The sequence below is a fragment of the Corvus brachyrhynchos genome, unplaced genomic scaffold, assembly GCF_000691975.1.
Source record: "Corvus brachyrhynchos isolate BGI_N302 unplaced genomic scaffold, ASM69197v1 scaffold115, whole genome shotgun sequence".
Classification (NCBI taxonomy): domain Eukaryota; kingdom Metazoa; phylum Chordata; class Aves; order Passeriformes; family Corvidae; genus Corvus; species Corvus brachyrhynchos.
Window position 1 is genome coordinate 21,899,272 of NW_008239553.1, and position 25,447 is coordinate 21,924,718.

At 36.6% G+C, this 25,447-nt stretch overlaps 1 protein-coding gene across 4 annotated transcripts in view; it reads right to left on the minus strand.

The window, feature by feature from the left end:
* Positions 1–25,447, minus strand: part of SLC25A21 (solute carrier family 25 member 21) — a 182,174-nt gene that overhangs the window by 96,420 nt on the left and 60,307 nt on the right. For all 4 annotated transcript variants that reach the window (XM_017742268.1, XM_008639589.2, XM_017742269.1 and 1 more), the window contains exon 3: positions 8,434–8,482. In XM_017742268.1, coding sequence (XP_017597757.1) covers positions 8,434–8,462 — 29 coding nt within the window. In that variant the 5' untranslated portion in view covers positions 8,463–8,482. The remainder of the gene's footprint in view (positions 1–8,433; positions 8,483–25,447) is intronic.

The following is a 25,447-nucleotide window of genomic DNA, read 5'->3' on the forward strand; positions in this document are numbered from 1 at the left end:
AGAAGGATCACCAAGTCCTACTCTTAAGTGAATGGCCCATACGAGGATTGAACCCACGACCTTGGCATCATTGGCACTGCACTCTAATGGGAAGATCCACCAAACCAAAAATCTCAAACACAATTATATACTACATTTTGAAGAGAACTAAGGCCACTCCAAGTCAGCTTTGATCCCCCATTCTTCTAGAAACCCAAGACATGCCTTCCACATTTACTGGGCTGACAAGAAATTATACAAGAAATCCATCACACATTCCTTCTTGCTCTGGTATTCTTTTCATTTTGCTCTCTCTGGTAGACTGTCCACTTGCTTCCTTGTCTGAAAAGCTTATCTCATCTACTACCGCCTCTCTCAATTCTCCTATGATGGTCTCACCACTTGCTCCCTGCACAGACAGCCATTTCACTGCCTTCTGGAGCACTCCTGGAATACTTAAGTAACTAATTAGTCATCTGGAATCTTCTTTTTTTTTCATTTTATTCACCTAAAAGCTTCACAAACAAAGGATTCTTTAACAGGTAAATAGAGATTATTGTTCTATCTTGAGCATGCTGAAGGTGGACATGGTTTATTTTGGGGGTGTTAGAAATTCAGGGTTGTTACAGCTCACAAGTGACTCAAGAAACAGGAAAATCCAGTGAAATGGCACAGATAACATGTAACCCAAAGCACACTATCATCATGCCATGCTGTCAAATGGAAATTATGATTTTAGGGTGTTTCAGTTTAAAAAAGCACCTCCTATTCATTAAAAAAAACTCAGGAGTAGATGGCAGAATGTTTAATCAAAATTAAAGAAAAGCTTAAGAGATCTGTAGCAGTCTGATTTGATGATGCAGAAATTCAGTTTTTATCAAAGAAGGGATAGAATTATTTTAAAATCAAGGAAAGAATACATGTTATAGATCTTCCAAAAATCTACACTGATTTGAAATAGGGATATCATCAAGCAGTTCTGCTGTTTGATCACAAATAACACAGTACCACATGAGGAGATGATGAAACCACTTTTACACAGCTCCTTTTATCCCAAAGGATCTTGACACTCTTTATAAAATATATACGTGGTATGCCTACGAATAACAAAAAAAAAAGCACATAGGAACCGAAATTACTTTGACAAGCACTGCAAATCAGAGCCTCTGTTTAACAGTGTACATCAATGCTGTTCTTTAATTCAGGGAAGGATTTAAATTGCAATAGTATATATAGCAGGAATTATTAGCCCATGTGCCCTTATTAATTCCTAACAGATTGTACGTAGAAGGAAAAAGAAGAGCAAATTACAGAGCACTGGATCACATCCACATCCAAATTACTATAAAGTCCTCATTATAAAAAATTTGGATCTGTATGTAAATATCCAAAGTATCTCAAAGCTGAAATTCAAATGCCAGAAATAGAGTACAAGCTGCAATATGCACACAAGCCCTGTGAAAAATTGTGCCAAAGGCCACTGATAAATCAAGGAAATCTAATCCCAGAGAAAAGCCTTGACATTTGAATGAAATAAGGACATTATGCTGAGTTGGTCAAGGATTATTTTTCTCAGTTCTTTCTCTTCAAAATAAAAAAAAACATTTCTCAAGAAACTATCAGTTTCAATATATTTTTATAAGCTTCTTTTTAGATGACAATAGATGTTGTTCTCTACATTTTCAAACAAAACCTTCTGTTTTTCTAGTTCAAAATTACTTAAAAATCATTGAGAAGAAAGAAAGAAAAAAAAAAAAAGGAAGTGAAAACTTCCAAAATCCAAAATTAATTACACGAAGTTTCATTGGCCATAACTCATTGTTTTTCTAAGTCTTCTGAGAGTTCAACTGTTCATTCCAATACAGAATATTTTGGTATCCTGATAATTTTCCCAGGACAGGAAGGCTATTTTCTGCCTAAAACTGTTACGAATCTAACTAGAGCAGTTTGCATAAAGTAACATGAACTTAACATGGCCTGATGCAAACCAAGTGAACTATGGTCACTTGGAAATGGTAACATTGTATAAGGACAATGAACTCTTCCTTAACCAATGTTTTTCAGAAACAAGCTCCACCTCTGCCCATTCAAACAAAAAAGACCAAAAATCAAAGAGGAATTAATGATATAAAGGAAGTAGCTCTTGCAAAATAACAGATGGAATGAGATCGGAAACACATGTAGTAAGCTGAACGTTTTTAATAAGACCAAAATGACAGAATTGGAACAAAGGAACAGAACGGATAAATATGCACACAAATCAGCAGAACAGTTGCTAACTAGAAATGGGTCTGTAATGCAGATTCCAAACCTCGATTTAGATCCCAAATTATTTTTTAAAATTTGGGGCTTAAGATTCATGATGTTGGTTTAGAATTTTTCAGAAAGAGTAGCAAATTATAAGATCTCTATCTTGACTACACAAAAATTTTCTCCACAGTTTTTAAGGGGAATTATTCATCTCATATTTTAAATGCTGATGTTTGAGATCACACATGAGATCAAAAGTCAGTTCATATGAAGATTCTGATCTAATGCTGAGCTATGTGAAGAGGTGTTAAAGTAGAGCAATATGGACTGCGGCCTCCCTGCCTAAGGTGAGAAACAGCTTTAAGAAAAAAAACCAGGGACATTGGATAGGTCGGTCATGAAAACAAGATATACTTAGTAACTTATTCTCCTGATAAATTGAAGTAAAATCTTTTAAAAGGAGATCTCCTGGGTCTCCTTTACTCATTGACTTTGAAATTGCACACTTATCTCTATGTGAGTCTGTGTTGTGAAAGCACAACTATATCAGAAAATTGTTGCAGTGCAGGTGGCAGTGGCCACTGCAGCAGAGCATCCAGGGGACTGGTGGCCAGGCCTCCAGAACACAGAGGTCTGATTCTCACCTCGTGGTTACAGCGAGTTCTCATGATCCTAGTGGTTCTTAGTTTACATGTTTTAAGTATATTGGTTCAGGAGTTCTACACTGAGTTTTATGTATAAGTTCATGTTTATGTATCTCCCCTAGTTGCTTATGTATTAGTTCTGGAAAGTTCTCCCTTCTTCAATGCTCCATTGGTCTACTCATATAATTCCCTCCCTTAACTTAGCCCTATTGGATATTCCCTTGTTGTCCCCTCCTTCTCAGTTGATCCCCAATGGTTGTTTCCCCTTGTTCCACCCCCATATAAAATACTGTGATCTCTCTCTCTTCTGAGTCTTTGTCCCTGGACCCTCCACCAGCAATAAACCAGCTGGAACCTACACAAAGACTCCTCTCTCATCCTTTGCCTCTGCCAATGCTTTTACACCACCCTTGTTTGGGGCTCGCTCCTAGCAAAGGAGCCAGCTTTCCCTGCAGGCTGCAGCTGGCAGCTTTCCCTCCTTGCTGCAGCCGACCCCTGCCTGCAGCAGCAGAAACCAAGGATGTCTGTGCTGCCTTGGGCAGCCCCAACAGTGTCAGAAAATAGATAAGACTGTTTAAATATAGAGAAAAAAATCAAATGGAATAGTCATTATTTGAGTTAACTAGAGAAGTATTAAAAAACTGCCCATTGAATATATGTTTAAATGTTAGGACAAAGTCTTTTAGATGGTATTTGGCACAACATTTACCACTCTTTGTTGTACATTATCTGGAAGTAAAACACCTCTAAATACTCCAGTGGTATGAACTCATCTATCTCCACTGAAGTCAAAACAGATCTGGAGGACAATTTGGTATTAGTGTGATGTGAGAGAAACCATCTTTCTTTCAAATATTTGTCTCAAAATGTATAGTGATGTCAAATTACTGACAAAATGGAATAGAGAAGTAAATGATTAATTCACATAACATTTTTCCTGTTTACAGGAATTTCAGACACATTTTCTTCTTGGATGAAAGCTTTTGATGTTGTGTTGGTACTTTTTTATCTATTATTTGAAAACACATAGTCATATATTTCTTCATTTGTGTTTTCTATTAAATTCTGTCATGTTGACAACTCAATAGGTTTCCATTTCCTAACTACACAATACCAAGTCACATCCAAAATTACTATTTCTACTCCAATACATGTTTCACAGTCTGTGTGAGTACTGGCAAGGGAAATTTTGAAATTGTTTCCAAGACCAGTGGAATCAATAAAATTCAGCTGTATAAATACTGATGATAATCAAAGAAAAAGAGAATGCACATAGAAAGGGAATCAACTTATAAACCTTAGGAAACATTAGCTAAAATTTTATTTCTACTTGTATTTCTAATTTTCCAATATGACCATTGGTTGCATGCATTTTTTCAGGTGTTAAAATGCAATAGCAAGGAAAAATCTGTTAATGCATGTAGTTCAAAGTTATGGAACTCCTGAAAATGTCATTTTTATGCCAGCAACCCAGTAGTAGGGAAATGAAAAAAATAAACAGGGTTTCTTTCCTGAGAATTCAGATTACCTCAGAACATAACCTGGAACTGTCAGACAGACCACAGTAACATCCTTAAGTTACCAGTCAGGCTTGCGTGACTGATTCCTCAAATACAATTAGCTTTCCCTTGACTTTATACAACTCCCTGTAATTCTCTTCCTTTCTCTCACCAACTACACCTATGAGCTTCTGACTAAATACTAATTATCCAACAATAAAATGTTACTAAGTTCTGAATTTTGTATATTTGTTTGAGCCAAAACATACACCACTAGGACACAAAGGATAAACTCTACCTGGCAAAGCATTTTACTATTCTTAATTTTAGAGTAATATAGATGGCAATGTCTTGTCCTATGTGTCATGATCTAGTATGTCATTTTGTCACCCTTTGAAAGTCTCATGGATTAAAATGACATTACAGCCTGTATTACAGTTAAGACACAAAAAAGGTACAAAGTAAGCAAACCTAATTCTTTATCCAGGCTAAGACTTCTCCGCTCTCACTTTTTAGCAAAGAAAGATCATCTATATTTCTTAATTAAAAAGTAGACCTTCTATGTCTTGACTGTATCTGTACCAAAAAAGTCTTGCTACTGCTGTCACTTCTGATACATGGGCATACACAAAAACTTACCAGACTGTATTTAGGAGGACAAGAACCGAGATTCAGTACTTTATTTAATGGCTAAATTAATCATAAGGGTAACTGATACATAAAATAGCTATTAGAGACTGTTCTACAAAAACATTAAAAATTCAGCACATCTTTTTTTAATAATATCTCATCAGAAACTATTCCAATATATCTTGCAATTGAGAAAAGAGCTTTATTTCAAAGAATAAAGCTAAAACAATGGATCATAGTTATCTTCATCTATCTAGCTAACAGGAATTTCTTAGAGTAGTGATCTGTGGTGTTCTAGCAGAGAAAAAAATAAAATTATTTTCAGATGTACACATAGGAAAAAACACTTCATTAAGCATTTGGATTCTCTATGGTTTACAAGCATGTAGTTATATACTGTTCCTCCCTTGATGTGAGCAGATAAACAAATCTAGCACTGTTACTGTAGAATAATAGAAAATTGCTAAACACAAAAAGATATTGCAAAATGTCATAAAGGAGCCAAACCATTTTCCAGGGCTTCAAAATAATCTTTGACAGAAACTTTATTTTTTCCAATTTTTTTATTAAAAACATACACATACACAAAATATCAATGAAGCACTAAGCCACCAGTCCACTAGATGTGAGCCTCTGACATCTTCCCTAAACTCCTTCAAAACAGTAACTTAGATCAATGAGATCCCAATAATTTGAAATGGCCACAGGACTCTTTCCACCAAACACACTTCTAGAAAAAAAAGGCAGGAAACTCAAAACACCATAAAAATTAAGCAACAAATGGTGCTTTCATATGTCCTTTCACCTAACCAAAAGGAAGAAAACCCTAAACCAATCACCAAAACTATAATAGCAGGAAGCGATTAGGAAATGGCGGATTCTCAATACCATGTTGGGAAAGATTAAGTACACAAGGGTACTTAGAGGCCCTGCAATAAAGGAATAAAGTCAATGAAAATGTATTAGAAAACACTCTATGTCCAAAGTTCAGAATTAAAACCAATGTTTCATTTGAACTTTCAAGGCCATCAAGGAATTAATCTGCTACAGTAAATTGGGACCATTACAAAATGAAAGGAAGAAGCATGATGTTGGCAACATAGAACAAAATGATGGATGAGACCAAAGGATATTCCATTCTTGATTTTGTCATTTGCTTTCAAAATGTAAGTATTTTCAACTACTACCCAGTGCTGAGATCTGCAGAAAAGTTACTGCAAATTCTGTGTAATATTTCTGAATACATCTACATCAACAAACTAGAAAAACTGTCACTTGGGTGCTGCCCACTTCTGCAATGAGTTGCAGCTAACTCAGTGGAAGAGTTAAATCAATGGAAATTTCTTCAAATGAAGAAATTTCTTTAATGGATTTTTTATTTGATTCAGACCCTCAGTTTTAGTTTGATCTATGATCTGATTTCTTCTGCATAGCTACTGTTCTTTCATTTTTTCCTACTTCTTTCTTTCTTCTAAAAATTCCACTGTTTGTGGACTCATATTTCACATTTAAGGGTTTCCTAATTTTTACTACTTTTCATTGTGTTTTTAAGGATTGTTATAGTTTCACAGACATCCCCATACACTCTTTAATGCTTTACATTTCTGGATCTCAGATATGAAAAGCCTTTTCACTACTAAAAGTGTGTAAAATTCAGTAAAATTTCAAAGAGAAATGGGGAAATCTGTCCTTGTGTTCTGAGAGTTGGCTGTGTGGTTTCTATCAGAAAACTGAAGGTATGTCTGTTGACTGCTGGTACAGATGTTCAATTAATGCATTTTCTGACATATGATATGTGGCTTATACTAAATTATGAATGATCTACATTTATGCTACAAAAGAACATGAGTTCTAGTTCAGTACAAAGAGAAAAACGGGAAGAGGTAAAACCAAAGCTTGAAAGCTATAGGTGAGTTCTAGCACAACCTACCAAAATGAAGTCACTAAAGCACATCCTTTAAAAAATTGTCCATATTCAAACTGGACAGCTGATAGGTTCTTTCAGGTCATAGAGGAAGCTGTAAGCACCTCTTTGCAAGAAAATCACTTCTGGGACTATGCTTGCTAACCCATGACAGGGGACCACTTGACAGCAGAGCAAGATAGATTTTTTTCTTTTAAATTTGGTCTTGTTTTTGTTTTGCTTGTACCCTGTTGCTTCTGAGCCTTTAATTTCAATCTTATGTAAGCCTTGTTTTAATAGCATTGTTTCAGTGGTTCTTGGGAGGGGCAGAGAGGATCCTCAAAACTACCAGGTGCATTGTCTCTATATGAATCAACACATTCCATGTTATGAAGGGATATGGAAGAATTGCCTGAGCAAACTCCAAGCCCCAAGGCAGACCTACAGCACCTCAGCAGCAGTTAACACAGATGGAGCCTTAATAACTGTCTCTTGGTGCTGGACAATGACCACAGACAGATGACTTCCTCCTGCAAAATGCAACCTGCAAAAAAAGGCATCTCAAGGTCTTAGGCAAATCACAGAACGTGATTTAAACAGAGGCCAAAAATGCATCCATAAAAAGCTCACACATTGGCTTACTGGAACTAGAATATGAAGTGGCAATTGACAATATAAAGCATATTCCAGAGACCACAGCTGTCCTCATCATTTGTTTGGGGCTGATTAGTCTCCTAGTGAAGCTTTTCTACCTAGATGCTTGGGACCTAGATAGACCAGGAGAAGTATATGGTAAATATTGGCACTGCATAACACACATGGCATGAATACTTTTCCCCTTCTAAAAGTATGCTTCTCCATTCTGGTTTGCTTTTCATGTACAGTAACACTCACTTGTGAATTTACATGAAAACTATAAAGCATAGAAAATAAAAGGATATTCCAGAAACTAGAAACACAACTTTTTTTTTTCATTTCTGTAATCAACATTAAAAAAAACCTAACTTGAGCAAATTTTCAAGGTCATTTAATCATTTATACTCATATAAGAACAAATATTCAGAAAAAAAATAAAGACAGAAACAATTTTTAAAAAGATAAAACCATGTAGTTACTTAGCTTACAAAAAGAATATAGAACACCTTCCCTGATTATTTTTATAAAAAAATCTGTGAAAAGTATTTTGGAGGCAATATGGTATTTCCCAATTACATATAAAAGCATTACTGCAGGTACTACATAGAGTAAGTGAATTTAACTTTTGCCATCTTCATGTCATACCATTGTGTTACAAGAGTAAAAATACATGTCATAAGCAGATTTAACACCTTTAGATGACCTCTAATCAGAAATGTGCCATGCTACTCAAATTCCATCTGTCAAATGCTGTAGATACAGGTAAGTAAATATGAATGTCATTAAAGGCACAAGTTATCTTACTTGGAGAAGTTCTAGGATTTTATTTTTTGACAGCTTGTAATTTGGATATCTTCCAGTGTCAACAAAACCTGTTCAAGCATAATCTTACCTTGTTTTCACTACATCAAGGGGATGCATCAGGCAAATTTCTACAAGACCTATAAAAGAATAAGAAAGAAAGGCCTAATAAACATTTGCACAAATAGTAATTTAATTTTCATTGACTCCAATAGTTTTTGAAATTTGAAAAGTAAAGTAAAAACCCAAATATATCATTGACGATACAGTACTTATACACTTCATGTATTAAACACGCTCTTCTGTAGTGCATGTAAACCACTGGGCTTTTCAACATTAAATGATGCTAGTTGTTCATTAGATTGGGGAAAGTGAGGACTTTAGTGATGCAATCAATTTAAACTTAGTTTTTGCTCAGTTTTCTGACTTAAGAACAGTGGGAACATTTGACTGGCATCATAAATAAATACATTAAGTCTTGCTGAAAGTAGCAAAGGAAGGGAGTTCAGGTTGGCACTTGCTTCTTTGTCATATAAGAATAATTCCTAAGGACACTGCAGGACTGCACTGGTGGTTTAGATGAACTTGATGTTAAGATGACATCTGATTCCTGAGTATCTGAGCTGCAGCCTCACTGGTACTTTGTCCTATCCTGCCCTGTGCTGATGCTGACGTGTAGTCCTGGCTCTTCCCCTTCCTGTTCCACTGCTCATCATCAGGACTTAGATTCACATGATGGAGAATTCTCACATCCTGTCAACTAATTTCCTGCCACTGAGTTTGAAGGACGGTATCAAGTTAATATTTATTATCATTGTTTTGCTGTATTTTCTTTTCACTCCATGCAACATTGTTTTGTTTTTCATTTCTGAATAAAAGGAAGACAACATAGGTGTTATCAGCCAAAGAATATTAATATTAGCAATGAGATTCATTAAAAATAATGTAATTTTTTAAATGAAAGCAAAAGCTGTCATCGTTATTTCTGTGCAGGTATATTTATTGCTGTAATTATTGTCCAGGAATTGCTTCTATTTTACTAAAATAAGACCATATCACATTTCTTGTAAGGGAACTGTCCCAAAGCCTATAAACTGCTCCAACAGCTGCCAACAGGTGCTTTGTGAGTGGAGCTGCAACCGAGTATTTCAGTGCTAGCAGGGGGCATAGCCTATGAGATTTTCCCTTTCCAACTACCCTCCTTTTCTAAGCTCTCCTTTTCCAACCTTCCCCCTCCCTCCCCATTTTTGATCTTCTATTCCATCTTATTTTGGCAGATAGAGCCTACAGTAGGGGGCCAAACATGGGGCCAAGGGTTGTTCACCCTATTCTGTTTTTGCAGCATTAATGACCATTTTGGGAGAAAATTGTAGAGTGCCAGATTTTGGCTCTATTTTCTTGGTCCTCATAGGATAATTTTTAATTCAGGCATTTTTCCAGCAACTGAATCAGATGAATTCCAAGGTCCTTGGCAAGAGCTCTGTTTTGATAACTTCAGGATTCTATTGGTTATCTGCCTTTCTCAGTCTTTCGTCTCATCATATAATTACACACCAGGTTTTAAACGATGTATAGTTACTGATTTCACCAGACAGAATTCTTCAAAAGATGCTGGGATTATGACACAACTCTCTGAAGAGCACCAAAGGACTGCACACTGTGCAAGACACTAATGGAACAGCTACAAACACAAGCTACATTTTTCCATCTACTATAGTAGTCATGCAAATCATTACAACATCCTACTTGATAGCCTGCCCAGAAAGTGTGGTGGCCTCACTAAATTACAAGCACTCTGAGATGTGCTCAATAAAATAAAATATATTGCTCTTTCTTTAGCTAATATTCATCAGCTTTGTGACAAATTCAATTAGCACTATGAAAATCTAATTTACTAAACAGCTCTATCAGGGTGCAATATATCTTAACTTGTCACTGCAAAGACTACTGTTTACAAATTTTATTTCCATGATAAAGTAGTTAACATAGTTACAGATACACTGTCCAAAAAAATACTCTAATTGTCCCATTGGGTCTCCTTGGTGATGTCACATGCAAACCAACCCAGAGTGATTTATGAAGGCCTAATTATGTTTAAAACAACTCAGATCCAACTAGCTGAACAAGAGCCCAAAGGAAATATAGGAAAGAACAATTACTGGGTCAGTCCAACATTTGTTGTCTTCTGGGTGGGAAAACATTCCCTGTGAAAACCAAATACTAACCATAAACCAAGACATAATCAAAATCTGTGTGTTGAAGAAACAACCAGCTGTCATCGTTGACATGCTCTGACTGCACACAAGTGGAATATCAACAACCAAGAAGGGAGTCCAGAATTCTACTATGTAAAACATTCTGCTCAGTAACTGAGCCCATGGAGGGAATAAAATGACAGAAAATGCTGACCCCCAAACTGACCCTCCTCAGTAAAGCATTTTCCCTTTCCCAACTAATACCTTCTGTCTTTAAATTGTTTCCATTATGGATTACATTAAATTTTCATCTACAAGATTCACACTTAAAATTTCAAACTGGCTATCTTCACATACATCTCTTCAATGCAAACATTTTGGTGACTGGTGGCTACTTTGAGTTCCTTTGTTCTTTGTTGCTCTATTCCATCATTCACACAAATCTTGTATCAATAATCACTGATAATACTATGACACTGTTTAAAATGTGCTGTAATTGTAACAATCCATCTGGCAAAATGTGAAAGTTTTGAGATTTCAGCAGCACAGGATTATAGCTCTCCTCATATCTGCAAGGGTTTCCATACTTCATCTATTCACTGCACAGGGAGAAAAAGAATGCAACCTAGCTAACAGTTCTTGCAAAATAACACAGATAAAACCAGAACCATTTGGGCTTTGGACGTCCTTAGGAGAGGCCTTATCTTCTTATCTTCAGCATTTCATTGATCCTCAAAGCTATGAACTGAAAAGTGTGAAGTGTCTGTGATAGACACTGATTTGTCTTTCAAAGAAACCTGAGCAGCTCACCCTCTATGTCTTTTCCGCATAATACACGAACACAGATTCAACCCAGATTCAAGAGATGTAGAGCATGATCCATGTGTTAGTTCAGACAACCCCCTACAGTGTAGAAGCCATTATGCACCCTCCTCCCCTTGTGTTACTCATTTCCCTGGAATAACACAGTCACTGGAGAAACACAACAGACAGGAGACTGGTCATAGAAAATGTGGCAATAAACACATCAGGCACTGTATATTGTATAGCTGGAACAGTTGATATTTATTTTGGCTTTTACATAGATATAGTTACAATGTATGAAATGATCATAAGTATTTTATGTGTACTATGCATTTCCTTCTGAGAATATAAGTCTGACAGAAAGAATCCTGTGTTGATCTTTGTATCCTAATAAAAACAATGACAAATTCCTCTTAAATATGCTTTTCTGTTGGCTAAAACACTCCATTTGACAAGATGAAGCACGGACTCTCTTCCTGATTGTAACAGCACTATTTCATAAACAACCAATGCCTGGAAAAAAGCATCCCTGCAGTCAATTCTGCACAGATTAATTAATTTCTATTAGCTGGCTGTCTGACTTCACCTTCACAGACACATAAGGCTTTTAACTGTTTTGTAGAGGTACATCTTCCTCAGAAAGGTCCACAAAGTGTTAGGTTCACTGGGCAGCCAAGGCTCACTCCTTTCCTAGGGAAGCAGTCACACATTGTGCCCTTCTCGATTGTAGTATACGTCAACTAGGCTCCAAGGAATACAACAGCATGCGTAGACTGTGCTGAGAAAGATCTACCTGTTAGCCTTCGCTTAAGAAAGTGACACTTATTTTAACTCTTGCCTGGGATTCTATTCAGTGATGTGGTATGGGATTAACTAATGGTACCGTGGAGATCCTCACAAACATTAATTAACGTTTTAGGTAATGAGCCAAATCAATGCTTTCCTTAGAAAATGTGGAGAAATGGAAAGTTACTCCAAAAAGTACTCCATAATGGCAGTGCTGTATTCATGAGTCATTCTTCCTCAGAGACCTAGTCTACACGGAGAAAATACACTAGAAAACATGTTAATTAAACAAGCTGTTGAATATGATTTTCCCCTCGGTGTAGACAAGGATGTCTGTGTTTAAAAATGTGTTGGCTGATCACAGGAGGATCCCAGGAGGAGCTGTTGGTTTACTTTCACATTATAGAAGAAGTCTTTTGCATGTCTACCGGAGGAGCTGGGCCATGCTCAACTTCTTGTTAGGTAACAGTGGTCCCTAACAGATGCAATCTGTCAGTGTAGCACTGCTATCTGGAATTGGTATCCCCAAAAGCAGGGTTGGGAACAGGGATTACCTGACTTTCAAAAAAAAAAAAAACAAACCCAAACCACCCTGGACTTCAGCAGCAAGTGGAAATTTTTGTTTTTTGGTCTATAGTACTTGTGCTGAAAGTGGTCAGTGTTCTTGGAGCTCTGTCCATGAAAGTAATTCAGCTAGTGTTGAAATAATAATAGCTCCTTGGTTTTATAGTATAGCAAACGAACATTTTAATCTTCAAGGTTTCAAGTAAAGATTCCTCAAAGGCAGGAGAATCACATCCTAGGTGTGTGGAAGACAGGAGCTGGAAATGCGTGTTTCAGGCAGCATTTTGTCTAGATCAGCTGTTACTCAGCCATAAACTCCCTTCAGCTTCCAAGTCCCAGTACACAGACCTAGCTAGAAACATGCTCATGCTCAGTGCTCACAGCAGAAAGTTCAAATTGCTCATCCTTGGTGTTCACAATTCTTACCTAGTATTTCCTCTGTTTCACTGCTGTCTGCCCAGCTAAAGAGAACATAATTATCAGATGGGAAACTGTTCAGTTCTATTGCAAATATAAAATAAATGCCAATGTAGTCTATTATTTTTGCTGAGCTTGAAAACTGGGCTATAGCAATTAAGTGAATAAAGACAGAAAACGGTATGCGTCTTCTTAAATAGTCATACTCTGAATAAAAGATACTCAAACCTAAGCTGTGATCTATACCTGGGCACACGTGCACAAAGCTTTATAGCCTTTGGAAGGGCAAATTCCACACTGAGATAATACATGCATACACAAGCACTGAGTACAACAACTGAGTTGTTGTAGTAATGATAAAGCAACATTTGCAATTCAGCATTTGTCAGCACGGAACACATTGAGAAGGTATTTATCTTGCCTCGGGGATTTTGTTGGAAAAATGAAAAACAATAAACCCCCCAAGACTATTCTTATGTTTTAGTTCCTTTTTTTGGACTTATTTTTATTGGATCTTTAGGTTGGTGACAAATGGTCCTATCAAGGTATTGTAATTCCCTTTCTCAGTAGTTCTACCACAGTATAGACATTTTTTCAGTCTAACACAGAGACAAGCTGATACATGTTGATTCAATGTGAGATAGCTGTAAATGTGCTCACCAAAACCATGGGTTCTCAATCAACAATATCTACCTAACTTACATTTAGTAGAATTCTGCAATATTTTCTCAATGTATTTCTTGCCTCGGGGTAAAAAATATCTAGCTTTGATGTTCAAAGCAGGTATGCAAACTGCTCTAAATTTAGCACAAATTTATTCATTGTTTGCTTTCTACAACATTCAAGGCACAATCAGTCAAATCAGGAAATTATGCTCATGCTGCCAGCAATAACCACATCTTTGTACCTACTGTTGCCTAGAGTACAGCTCTATGAATCATTTAACATGCTCCACTAAAACTGCTCAGTGCTCATTTAAGTTCTCTAAGAACTGAGTAAAAAACAAAGGCCATCTTCCAGTTTAATTCAATTTTTTTATTTGCTGCTTACTTGAAAAAATTAAGTCCCTGTTTCACAGACCTACCAACTTGATTAACCGCATGCCCATGGCTTGACTACAGAAATACTTATATATCTGCCATTAAAGAAATCTATGACAATTTGGAGGATCAAATTAATTTTAAATTATGCATAGTTAAATATAATTATAGCAAGACTAGAAGGAATCGTCAAATCAACCAGCAAAAATCAGTGCCTAGTAACAAAGAATCTTCTACTAGAGCTACATGTCTTTGGAAGAAAGGTTCTTCCAGACTCCAATAGCATATACTACTTTCACAGGCATGCAGTTCCAACTGCACTACTCACACAGAGCCTTTCTGAGGCAAAATGCTATGTAGAAATGTTCTTTGTATGGTAAGACCCACAAAATTTGCATTTATGATATAGTCAAAAAGACAGTTTTAGAATTCTAGACTTTTCACACCTTTATCTGATTTTAAAATACCAAAGCTGTTCCCATGGGGCTAAATAGCATGGAGGGTTTGATTATACCGTCAAACAAGGTAACATTTGGGTACTGACACAAAAGATAATGGAGGAAAACACAGCCCACATTAAAAAAACCAAATATTTTCTTCATGTTCTTAAATATTATTGAGGCATTATGGCATGGATCACCAGAATTTACCGTTTAGAATGTCACAGGAATTTGCTAAATTTTAACTATCATTTAAATTCCTATTTAAAAATAGTAATAAAAACATTAAGATATCAAACAATTTTCAAAAAATACACTGAATTGGATTCACAAATATTTCTGTGCAAAGTCACTTTTTCCTAAATGACTAGCAATAAAGAGTTGTTTATATAGCTAACAGATTTTCTTTTTTTAATTTGTCTTTCTGATGCTATATTAACATTAAAACTTTGAGTGATAAAATAAACACTTGCAGTTTACAAACTTCAGTATCTGAGCCTCTAGACACAAGTGAAGGGCTATATATTGTGCAAATTCTCCATAAATTTTTCAGCAAGTATTACAGGCTATTATGTCACTCAAATATGACATATTCTTTCCTTCATGTGTGTCTGAAATGGAAGTTTTTTAAACCATGACTGAAGGGACCACTGAGGTCAGCGCTGGGTTACATGATGTTTGTGTCACTACAGCTTCGGATATTTCAATGCATATTGAATCAATATTCCTGCAACAAAAATGTGTAACTGATATTTTCTTTGCTGCTATAGTAAAACGCTTCTCAGTAAACTTGTTTTCATAAGAAGTTTGCCCATTCATACGTCCCAGAGCTGTTGTAATCTTCATTGCTAATGCTGATCTAAGAGCATGGACATTATTTTATTTCTTGACACATTTAAAGTTCTCTAATGAATAAAGCAAACAGCTTATGGCTGCTTGGACTGTCACTCAATTGCCCTGGAGGGTTTTAATGTCTTTAAAATAGGCCTCCTAGTTTGTATTTAACTACCTTGCCCACAGAGGTCTGAGGGGTAGAGCAGATCAAAGATGTGCTGGCAACATAAAAAGCAGCTGTCCTTCATTTACCTTTAATTAGCTACATCTGACCAGATTCTTTATGGCCTCTTTGTCACACATGCAACAGCCTATAAGCCTTCTGACCTGTCCTTAAGGCCTCTGCCATTACAAGAGTTTCAACAAAATACAAATTAAAAATATGAGCTACAGAACTTTGAAAAAATATTTGGTTTCACTATGGAAATACTACCTGAGGCATCAGTATTTTGGATTTATCTGCAAAAGCTACAAATTGCTCAGTATTTGGAGTGTCAAAATGGAATGGGTCCTGAGCTTAGATTAGCTATTTATAGTTCTTTGTGTACTACTCAACTGCAGTGAGTAAATATCACACAGCAAGGAATCCTACAGAAAATGGAAAGCCAAGCACATACCTCTTTGGCTAGGACACAGTGCTGCTCTTGCAGGAGCTGTGGCGCTCACTGCAAAGGAAGTCACATACCTGCCCACCCCCACTCCTTTTTTTACCTCTACTTTGCACAGAATGCACACCAATATCCAGTAGGATTTTGACTAAGGAGAAAGTTCTGTTGCTTCTTCAGGATCAATTAGCAGTTCATGTACATTAGTCTTGCAGTCAGGGTGCACTGACAGCTTGTATCATCAAACTAAGGCCCTTATGGAATAAAAAAAAGCTGTTTAACACAGCAGCTGGAGTGTATGCTAAATGACTCAAGTTATTGGTACTTGATCACACAGGTCATTATATCAACCCACTGAGATGGACATCTTCAAATTACCTGGGTTTAGGATTTGATTAGGATTTGAAAGGATTAGGTAATAAAAGAAAAAAAAATAAAATATATATACAAAGTAGAAGGGTTTCAAATTTGGATTCTATTGTCTAAATGATCCCTTTACATCTTTCTCGGTATGTATAAAAAATTTATAATCTTCCTATTTCTTTTCAAAATTCCAACCCTTCAGACTTCCCTAGGAAAGTTTCAGTTAATCGCATCTCCAAAGAAGTTAGCACACCTTCCAAGGCATTTGTGGTGAGGTACATAAACAACCAAATAACCTGTCTCAGTGAATGTACATTAGCTAGCAGGTGTGGATGGAAGCTTTATTCTTCAAGAAAAGTCTCTACTATGAGCAGTATGCAGAAGTAACTTTCTCCGCAAGACTACAAACCTTGAGGGATTACTGCTACACCTCAACCTTACTTTCACAAAGTTATTTTCTAGTACATAGTGTACATGTACTGTACATGGTGCTTGGCCCAGTGTACAGCTGACAGACTTATTCATCATTTATTACAAAGGAATGCATCTTTCATCTCTCATTTGAAAGATTTAATTTAAACCAGGAGTCAAATCTGTTTCCGTATATAACTAAAGGAGAAACATGCATGAATAAATGAAATTAGGGGACTAAAAAAACAATTAAACATGCTTACTTTTGTCCCATAATTCCTAAAGTTAAGAATAATTGAACAGTTATTAACAAAATAAAGACATATTGAAGTACCTAGAAGTATGAATAATGAAATGACAGTACCAGTTTCAGCTCAGGTGGAGAAAGCAAATAGAGATATGCATAGTAATGCTGAATGTGTAATATAGATTATGGTAATTTTCTATGTACTAGTCCATGTTACACTGAAAATATATCACCTTCTACCAGGACACTCCTGGGATCCAAAAACTGTCAAAGAAACAGCTTGCCCAAAGACAAACCCAACTGCAGGAATAGGAATGGTCCTAAAATATTACCATTACAAAACACTTATATAATGTAGAATAAAACCTTATTTTTCTTCTGAATCAACAAAAATAAGTAATTCTTCTGGGTAAAAATACCTAAACAGTTAAATAATGCATAAAAATTTTGTTTAAAATGCACATGCAAGACATAGAACAACTACTGTTTGAGATCCTTAGAGCAGTGAGCTTTGGAATAGCTGCTGAAGTGAACAATTCTATGAATAAGCAGAAGTGCAAAAAATGTACTGTGAAGTCTCTTACTCTGGGGGAAACCATGCAGTCACAATGTGACCAGCTATCCTAGAGTGAGGTCCCACTAATTTTCTTCACTACATTTCAATGGCTTCAATTTCCTGCTTTTATGAGCAGAAATGTTTCAGAAATGTCAGAGGAGTAATTCCTGTTTGTAAACTTCCTTTTGTTCAAGATCTATGAATAACATTTTAGACAAAATATACCCCATAATAAAGTATATATGCTGTAAAACACTACTTACGTCTATGAACATATGTTTCAAATCAGTGACTTTATATGGAAATACATTAAATTTGGCAAAAATAATAGCTAACTTGCCATCAAGGGGAAAGCTCAGTATTGGATGGCCACTGCCTGGAAAATGAGACAACTGACCACAAAAAAAGCAAAAATTTCAGAATTAGTTTATAATGTCATGTAGGTTTGAACAACTGCTGCACCTTAACATATCAAACTGTGTTTATTTTAGTTTTGTAAAGTGGCTTTCTATCTCTGTCTTTGCTAATTTGTACTTGAATGACTTATGAAAAAGTTTTGGTTCCCATCAAGATAGCTGAACAGCTTTTTCCAAACTCTCCACTTGTTGCTGCAATATAAACTGAACAATCCATGATTTTTTCCCATTCGCTGTGAAGCAATTCTGTGGCTGATAAGACTTGATAAAATTTTTATGAAAACCTCAACTATCTTTATTTCCCTACCTACTGGAAAGATTTATAATCCAAAAGTATAGGTAAACTGATGTACAAATATTCTAGGTCCATTCCAGGTGGCCACTGAAAAATGTCCTTAAAAAGTCCTCTTTTTACTGTTTAACAATGGATACTATTTAAAAGCAAATTTAAGACAATGTTTTCTCCCATTTCAACTGCTATAATTTAGACTACTAAAAAGATTTTTACAACAGAGATTCTTAATCTTTTACACACCTAAAATAATACTTAATTTTTTTAGAAAAGCAAACATTAAGACTGCAAAACTTTAGATTTTCACACAGTGTTTGAATATTCCTGAGATTTCAAAATACATTTTTGTTGGGATTTTTGTCTGTTTCAGTATTTATAACATTACACATTGACAAAAGAACACATTACTGTCAAAAGTAGGTTGACATGTTGCCAGTTTAAGATTTGGGTTTTCATTAAAATTTTTGTACTTATTTGCAGGCAGTGCTCAGCAATTTCCTCATACTTTACACAAGTAACTAGAAATTTAATATTTTTGCAGTACAAAAAACCCCCAAAACTCATCTTTGTTTTGCTGCTGTCCAAAATTTCCAATGAAGTTGTAAATTTTTTTTTTTCTATAATGGAGACAGGATCAAATTCCAAAAGATGTCTTAAGAAGAATATACTCAAACTTTATGTATCCAAGCAAAGTAGTATTGCGATAAGCATAGTTCTGCAAAGAGATCAAAAACTAGATGCCTCTTTCTTTTTCTTCTCCAATGTCCCACCAATATTAAGAACACTTACTAAAGGATTAAAATACCAAAATTTTACAAGATTTTGTCCCAGTTACAAGATGAGGCCTAAAACAACTGCTTTGAATAATAAGATGTTCAGGATTGAATCTCCTGCTTATTAAAATGGAAGCAGTTTCTTAACATTGCAGAGAAGTCTATGTATACTAGAAGGAACCAGATTCTTAGGTGTGTCAACTAAAACACAATGACCAATTATCAGGTATCTGTGGATAGAATAAAAAAATATAAATAATTTTCTTGAATGTGACTTGTATACGCAATGATATTCTAAGGCCTTCCACTGCATGCATTTTTTGTTGAATTCTATATTGTGGCAACAGGTGATGACAGCACCATTATTTTGTGTTATTTTAGCAGTCACTGGTCTTCCCAGTATTTTTCACCACTCCCATTTGCTGGCAGTATATCATGGCAAAGATTCAAGAGAAATCCACTATGAAGCTGATTGTTAACTGGGAAATGACAACATGAAAAGCCATGTTTAGAATTAACCTGTCTTTAATATTTTCAGGCGCCCACACCCTCTCTTCTTTCCAAACCTTAATTACATCAGCAGCTTGACAGAATCAAAAACCAAACCAAAACAAAAATGCAAAGAAGTAGAAGGGGAAAAAGGTGTAGCCCCATTTAACACAAAGATAGAGCAATAATCCTCCAACATAGGCAGAGAGCCTGGTAACACTGAACTTGCCAAGAGACAAATGTCTTAAAAAAATAAATACCACCAGCTAAGAAGGAATAATTTTCCACCAAAAGTATGAGGACTTACCACCACTGAGTGTAATGATAGAAATTTTCAACTTCTTCCTCTGGGAAAATACCTGATTTTTATTGGTCAGTAACTATGTATGTAACTGAATTCTTAAGGATCCTTTCTCACAGAAGATGCATTTTCTCCACTAACTGTTTTAAAATGAGATTTTCTTTTTTCAGTGATGCCTTTTCCTGGTCTTAAAATCAAGAATCAAACATGGTTAGAAGGGTAAAAGGGATTTTACCTCGGTATTTATTTTAAGGATCCTTAGGTGCACCACGCCCAGGTGGAATGCACCGAAATGCACCCTGCAATGCACACACCCGATAGATCAGCTAGAACCTTATAGGTCTTATTAATTAGCATATCTATCAAAGATTCCCCAGTGAGAGGCTCCAGTGAGCCCCTCTCCCCGAGGAACCTTCCCCTGGATGGTTCTCTCTTAGTTTACAAAATGTGTTCTGGAGAGGACCTTGGTGTCTGGGGCTTTCTGATCCCTAACTACAAGGCTTCTAAGATGTTTAGTCTCCTAGCTTGACAAATAAGTTAAGAATGTAGGCTAAAACCCACTAAGAATACAAAAGCTATAAAAAGGTATATAAAAGGGGTATAAAAGACAAGGCAAAAAATCATCATGGCATCATCAGAACAAAATGAACCCTCAAAACAAGCAAGGATTCTATAATCCCCTTGTTTATTTCTTTAATACAAGCTCTAACCACTGACAGTGGTCAGCTACATGTCAAGTAAAAAAGGATAACTGTAAGTCTCAATATAGCTATGTATCTTTAGAGAGTGTTTGTCACCTGAATAAAACGCCTCTGCCATGGTGTAGTGGGCCACACTGCTTTTGATGCTAATAAAGAAACTCTATATCCCTTAAGTAATGTCTGTACTTCCCCTGCAAAAATATGTGTGTCAGAGCCCAGTAGTGTCATTACACAATCAGCATCTGAAAATTATTCTACAGATCCACATTTCTGCCGTTTAAACAGTGGATATCCTGACATGTGCACTTCAAAGTCAATTCTTCATTGTTCAAAACTCTCATCTCCACATCATCAATCCACCCTCCTCTCACAATAATTAAAACAAACAAACAAATAAACAAACAAACAGGAAAATCAGAGTTCCTGTATACTGGCAAGTTCGAGTGTTGTCCTCTTCTCAAACTGTGAAAGTTAGGAATAAACAGACCTGCAAGATCTACCCTGTGAGAATCAAAACCAGTTTGAGTGCTTGCAGAAGGCAAATGCTGACATATGCTTCTTCTATATTATGACATCAAAGAAGCAAAATTCCCTGCAAAGTTCCTAAAGATACAGCATTTGCATTTTACATTATTATTAGAGGACTGTGACTAATAGATGCAACTAATTACTTTAATTCCTTTTGCTACCTTTTAATATCTATATTTGGAAATAATTTAGCACAACAGAAAAGAATGACAAGATTAAGCAATTAGTGCTGAGGCCCCAAAATACCTAAATTACATACGTTTTTAGTTAAAACCAGACTTTGTCTTATCCTTTCATTTGGACTCCTTTTGCTTATTAGAGTTTGGAGAATGCTTGGTGAACTGACAGCAAAGCAGACAGCTTTCACTGAAAGGGTAGGGAAAAGAGGTTTTTGTGAACAGAGAAAAATAAGTTTCTTTGCTTATTTTCCTGAACTGCCAGAGAATATAGCCTACTCTGCCTTAGAGCTAATTCTCTGATCAGTTTTGATGTGATATCAAAGAAAAAGAAGACAAATATAGCTTTTGAGGTACTGTGCAGCTCATCTAACACTTGCGTCACACCACTGGCAAGTGGCACAGCACCATGGATTCAACATGGACTGCTGGGTGAGACTAAGGTCTGATTAGAGCATGGTTCCATAACGCAGTGGAGTTTTGCAGTGTCAGGAAGCCACTGTTATCATCTGTATCTGATATTTGTCTCAGAGTTCCCTGCTTTCACAGTTCTTTGCAACTTCCAGCACTCAGCCACATATGATGTTTGCAGTATGCAGACTTAGAAGTCCAAAGACTGGCCACCCTTGACAGGGAATGGAGGAAAGGAAATCTGATTTATGACAACAAGAGGTTGTAATAGGAGGAAGGCATGGGAAAATTCTGGAACTTGAAGAAAGAAAATGGAATTTAGCAATGTCATATAGTGTTTGCATATGAAATCTCACAGAAGAAACCAGTAGTGAAGTTTTGGTCAAAAGCCACATGTAAAACTGCATGTAGTGAACTGGGGCAAACACCAACACTTAGGCTGAAGTGAGACTCCCAATGTCCACATTCAGCTATATAGAAACCGGACGCTTTCTGTCAATGAAGACAGTGTCAGGGCAGCAGACTGTCCTTAAGCACAAGTGTGAAACTGCAACACTGAAAATTCAGTCTGTAACACAGAGCATTCTTGCTGCAGCTACTGATCACAACTATTAGTGACATAAATTTTGTTATGCTCTTTTCTTGAACATGTGCTTTCGTGTACCACTACACTGGTTATTTTCATTTTGCAAGAAATCACGGCATAATTTAATTTGGGAGGGACCTCCATTTACTCTAACATTAGAAAATCCTGGTCTGCTCCACTCTGGTGATACCCACAAACTTGCTGACAATGGCTTCCATCCCACCATCCAGACTGCACACTACTATTCCCAGTATTGCTTCCTGAGCAACATCAATGGTTACTGGCTGCCAGCAGGACATCTCACCACTGATCACAACTCCTATAGACCAGCTGTCCAGTTAATTTTCCACGTAGTGACCACTGATCCAACTCACAACTCACCAGCATTGTGACAATGAGTCTACAGGAGACTGTGTTAAACATCTTACTAAAGTCAGAGTATGCAACAGGCACTGTCCTCCCCTTGTACACAGAGCAAGGCATCTCATTAATGTATAATTAGTTAATGCAAAAATTGGGAGACCAAAGACTTAGTTACCCAGATTACTCCGAACACAGATGCAATCCTGTTACTAATGGGAATAGTCTTTCACTTGCTTAAATGAAATCAGGCCTTTACTATATTTGCTCCTATTCTTATTTTATTTGTGATATTGGTTCTAATAGGTATTACTTAAAGAACTCTTTAAAACAAACTAAGAGGAATTTAGTGAAATGTAATTAATGTAATTGTGGGATACATAGGCTCTTTGATTTTTATCAACCTTGGTGTCATAAATCACCGAAAAAAATGTTTTCATTTTTTTTTCATTTAATGTTTTCATTAAAATCTTACATTTTAATTAGGGCAAACATATAACTTAAACCTCAGAGTTCTGTTTCATTTTAATGTCCAAATCCTTATTTTCTCTGTATGCAATATATACTCAGCATTTTTCATACTCCACTTTTATCTGTATCTGGCATGACAGATCCAGATAAAGAGACGCATCAAGTTACAAAACATGAAAATTCTGTGAGACTTGAAAAAGCAAGAAATGACAGTTTGAGAACTTGGAAACTAGCAGGCACAGAGAACACTTAGTTGCTAATATCTAATAGTTTTGATATTCCTTATATTCCACACTCACAGCTTAATGCTGCAGATCCTTTAAGTAAGCTACCTGATCTGGTGGAAGGTGTCCCTGCCCACGGCAGAGGGGTTAGAACTAGATGATCTTTAAGGTCCCTTCCAACCCAAACCATTCTATGATTCTGTGATGTTTAATTTGTAGGTTAGATGTTCCTATCGTGGATAGCCTAGGAGAATAAAATTAGTCTGTCCATTCAGAGTTAATTCCAAGAATTCCTTCTTGCAGAAACCATAGAAGTCCTTTAGAAGACCACCTCCAGGAGCCCTGCACTCTGGAACTATTCCAGTAGGAAAGTTTGTGAGACAGCAGCCCTGCCCTACTGAGCTGCAGGAAAGAACTGAAATTTGATACTTAAACTGGAGGATATCATCTGTATAGCTAATTGCCACCGTTTTTACGGTATATGTATAAGTACATGAATAAACACTTTGTATATGTTGCAGGGTCCTTAATTTATAAACGGTCTAGATTGCAACTTTTATTTGGTTTCCTACTATGAGACCCAATAAAGAAAACTTCACTGTTTTCCTCCAAAATGATGGCTGGTGCCTCTGCACCTGACTGTAATCATTGTAGAAGACTGTACTGGAAAGCAACACAGTTCTGACTACAAATGTATGGAAAAAAGCAGTTTTTCTTTTTAAATGGAAAACTGTTCTGAGGAAGGCAACACACCTTTCTGAACTATTACATTCTGTTTTAAACTACAGCATCCATCCACTTAATTTGGTACCAAAGCACTCCTTCTCAGATGAACAAACAAGCATCTGCTCTCACTTTAAAAACAGTAGGAATTTTGAAGAAGTAAAGAAGCTAAAAGTACAGCAAACACCAACATTGCTTTTAACTTAAATACAGTGTGTTTTTCAAAGTTCAACATTATCAAGTGCTATCACAACTACAAAGATTTTTTTACCCTACTCTTGTAAATTAAACCATCAGGACAGTTTCTCATTAAATAGTCTTTGAGTAGCGATTTGCCATGGACATCATCATGTTTCAGAGTCAAAGTTTAGATGTTAAGTTTTGCATCTCTGTGGAGCAATGTTGAATCTGTGCTATAGAGCAGATATGTGCATAGAACATAAACATTAATCAAAACAATATTCCTCTATGAATCATACAATCATAGAATGGTTTGGGTTGGAAGGGACCTTAAAGGTCATTCAGTTCCAATCCTCCTGCCATGGCCAAGGACAACACTCCCTAGATCAGTTTGCTCAGGACCCCATCCAGCCTGGCTTTGAACACTTCCAGGAATGGGGCATCTGCAACCTCTCTGGGCAACCTGTTCCAGTTCCTCACTACTCTCTGAGCAAAGAATTTCTTCCTAACATCTAACGGAAACTTGCCCTCTTTCACTTTAAAGCCATTGCCCCTTGCCTGTCATTATCTATCCATATAAAAAGCCCCTTTCCCTCCTTTTTATAAGGCCCCTTTGGTACTGGAAGGCCACAATGAGGTTTACTCAGACCCTTCTCTTCTCCAAGCTGAACAACTCCAGTTCTCTCAACCCATCTTTGTAGGAGAGGTACTCCAGCCCCAATCATCTTCGTGCCCCTCCTTTGGGCCTGCTCTTTCTTGTGCTGAAGACTCCAGACCTGGACACAGCACTCCAAGTGGGGTCTCACAAGGGCAGAGCTGAGGGGCAGAATCACCTCCTTCACCCTGCTGCTCCCACTGCTTTTGGTGCAGCCCAGGATGCAACTGTCCCTCTGGTCTGCCAGTGCACATTGCTGGTTCATGTCCAGCTTTTCACCCATGGGAATCCCTGAGTCCTTCTCCTCTTGTTCTCAATGACTTGTCCCAGTCTGTACTTTCATCTGAGCTTGCACAGTAGCAGATATCCAAGGAATCTGGCAATGCATACACTATACAATGGCAACAAAAAGGGTAAAACTTCAGTAAAGACAATTTAACCCAGGTCAACTGCAGAATTTAGATGGCTACAGCTGTACTCAAACTTTGCACACATGGCATCACCACTTCACAATAAATGCCTATTCTTTTCCCTTTCTCTACATTTAAATTTATCAC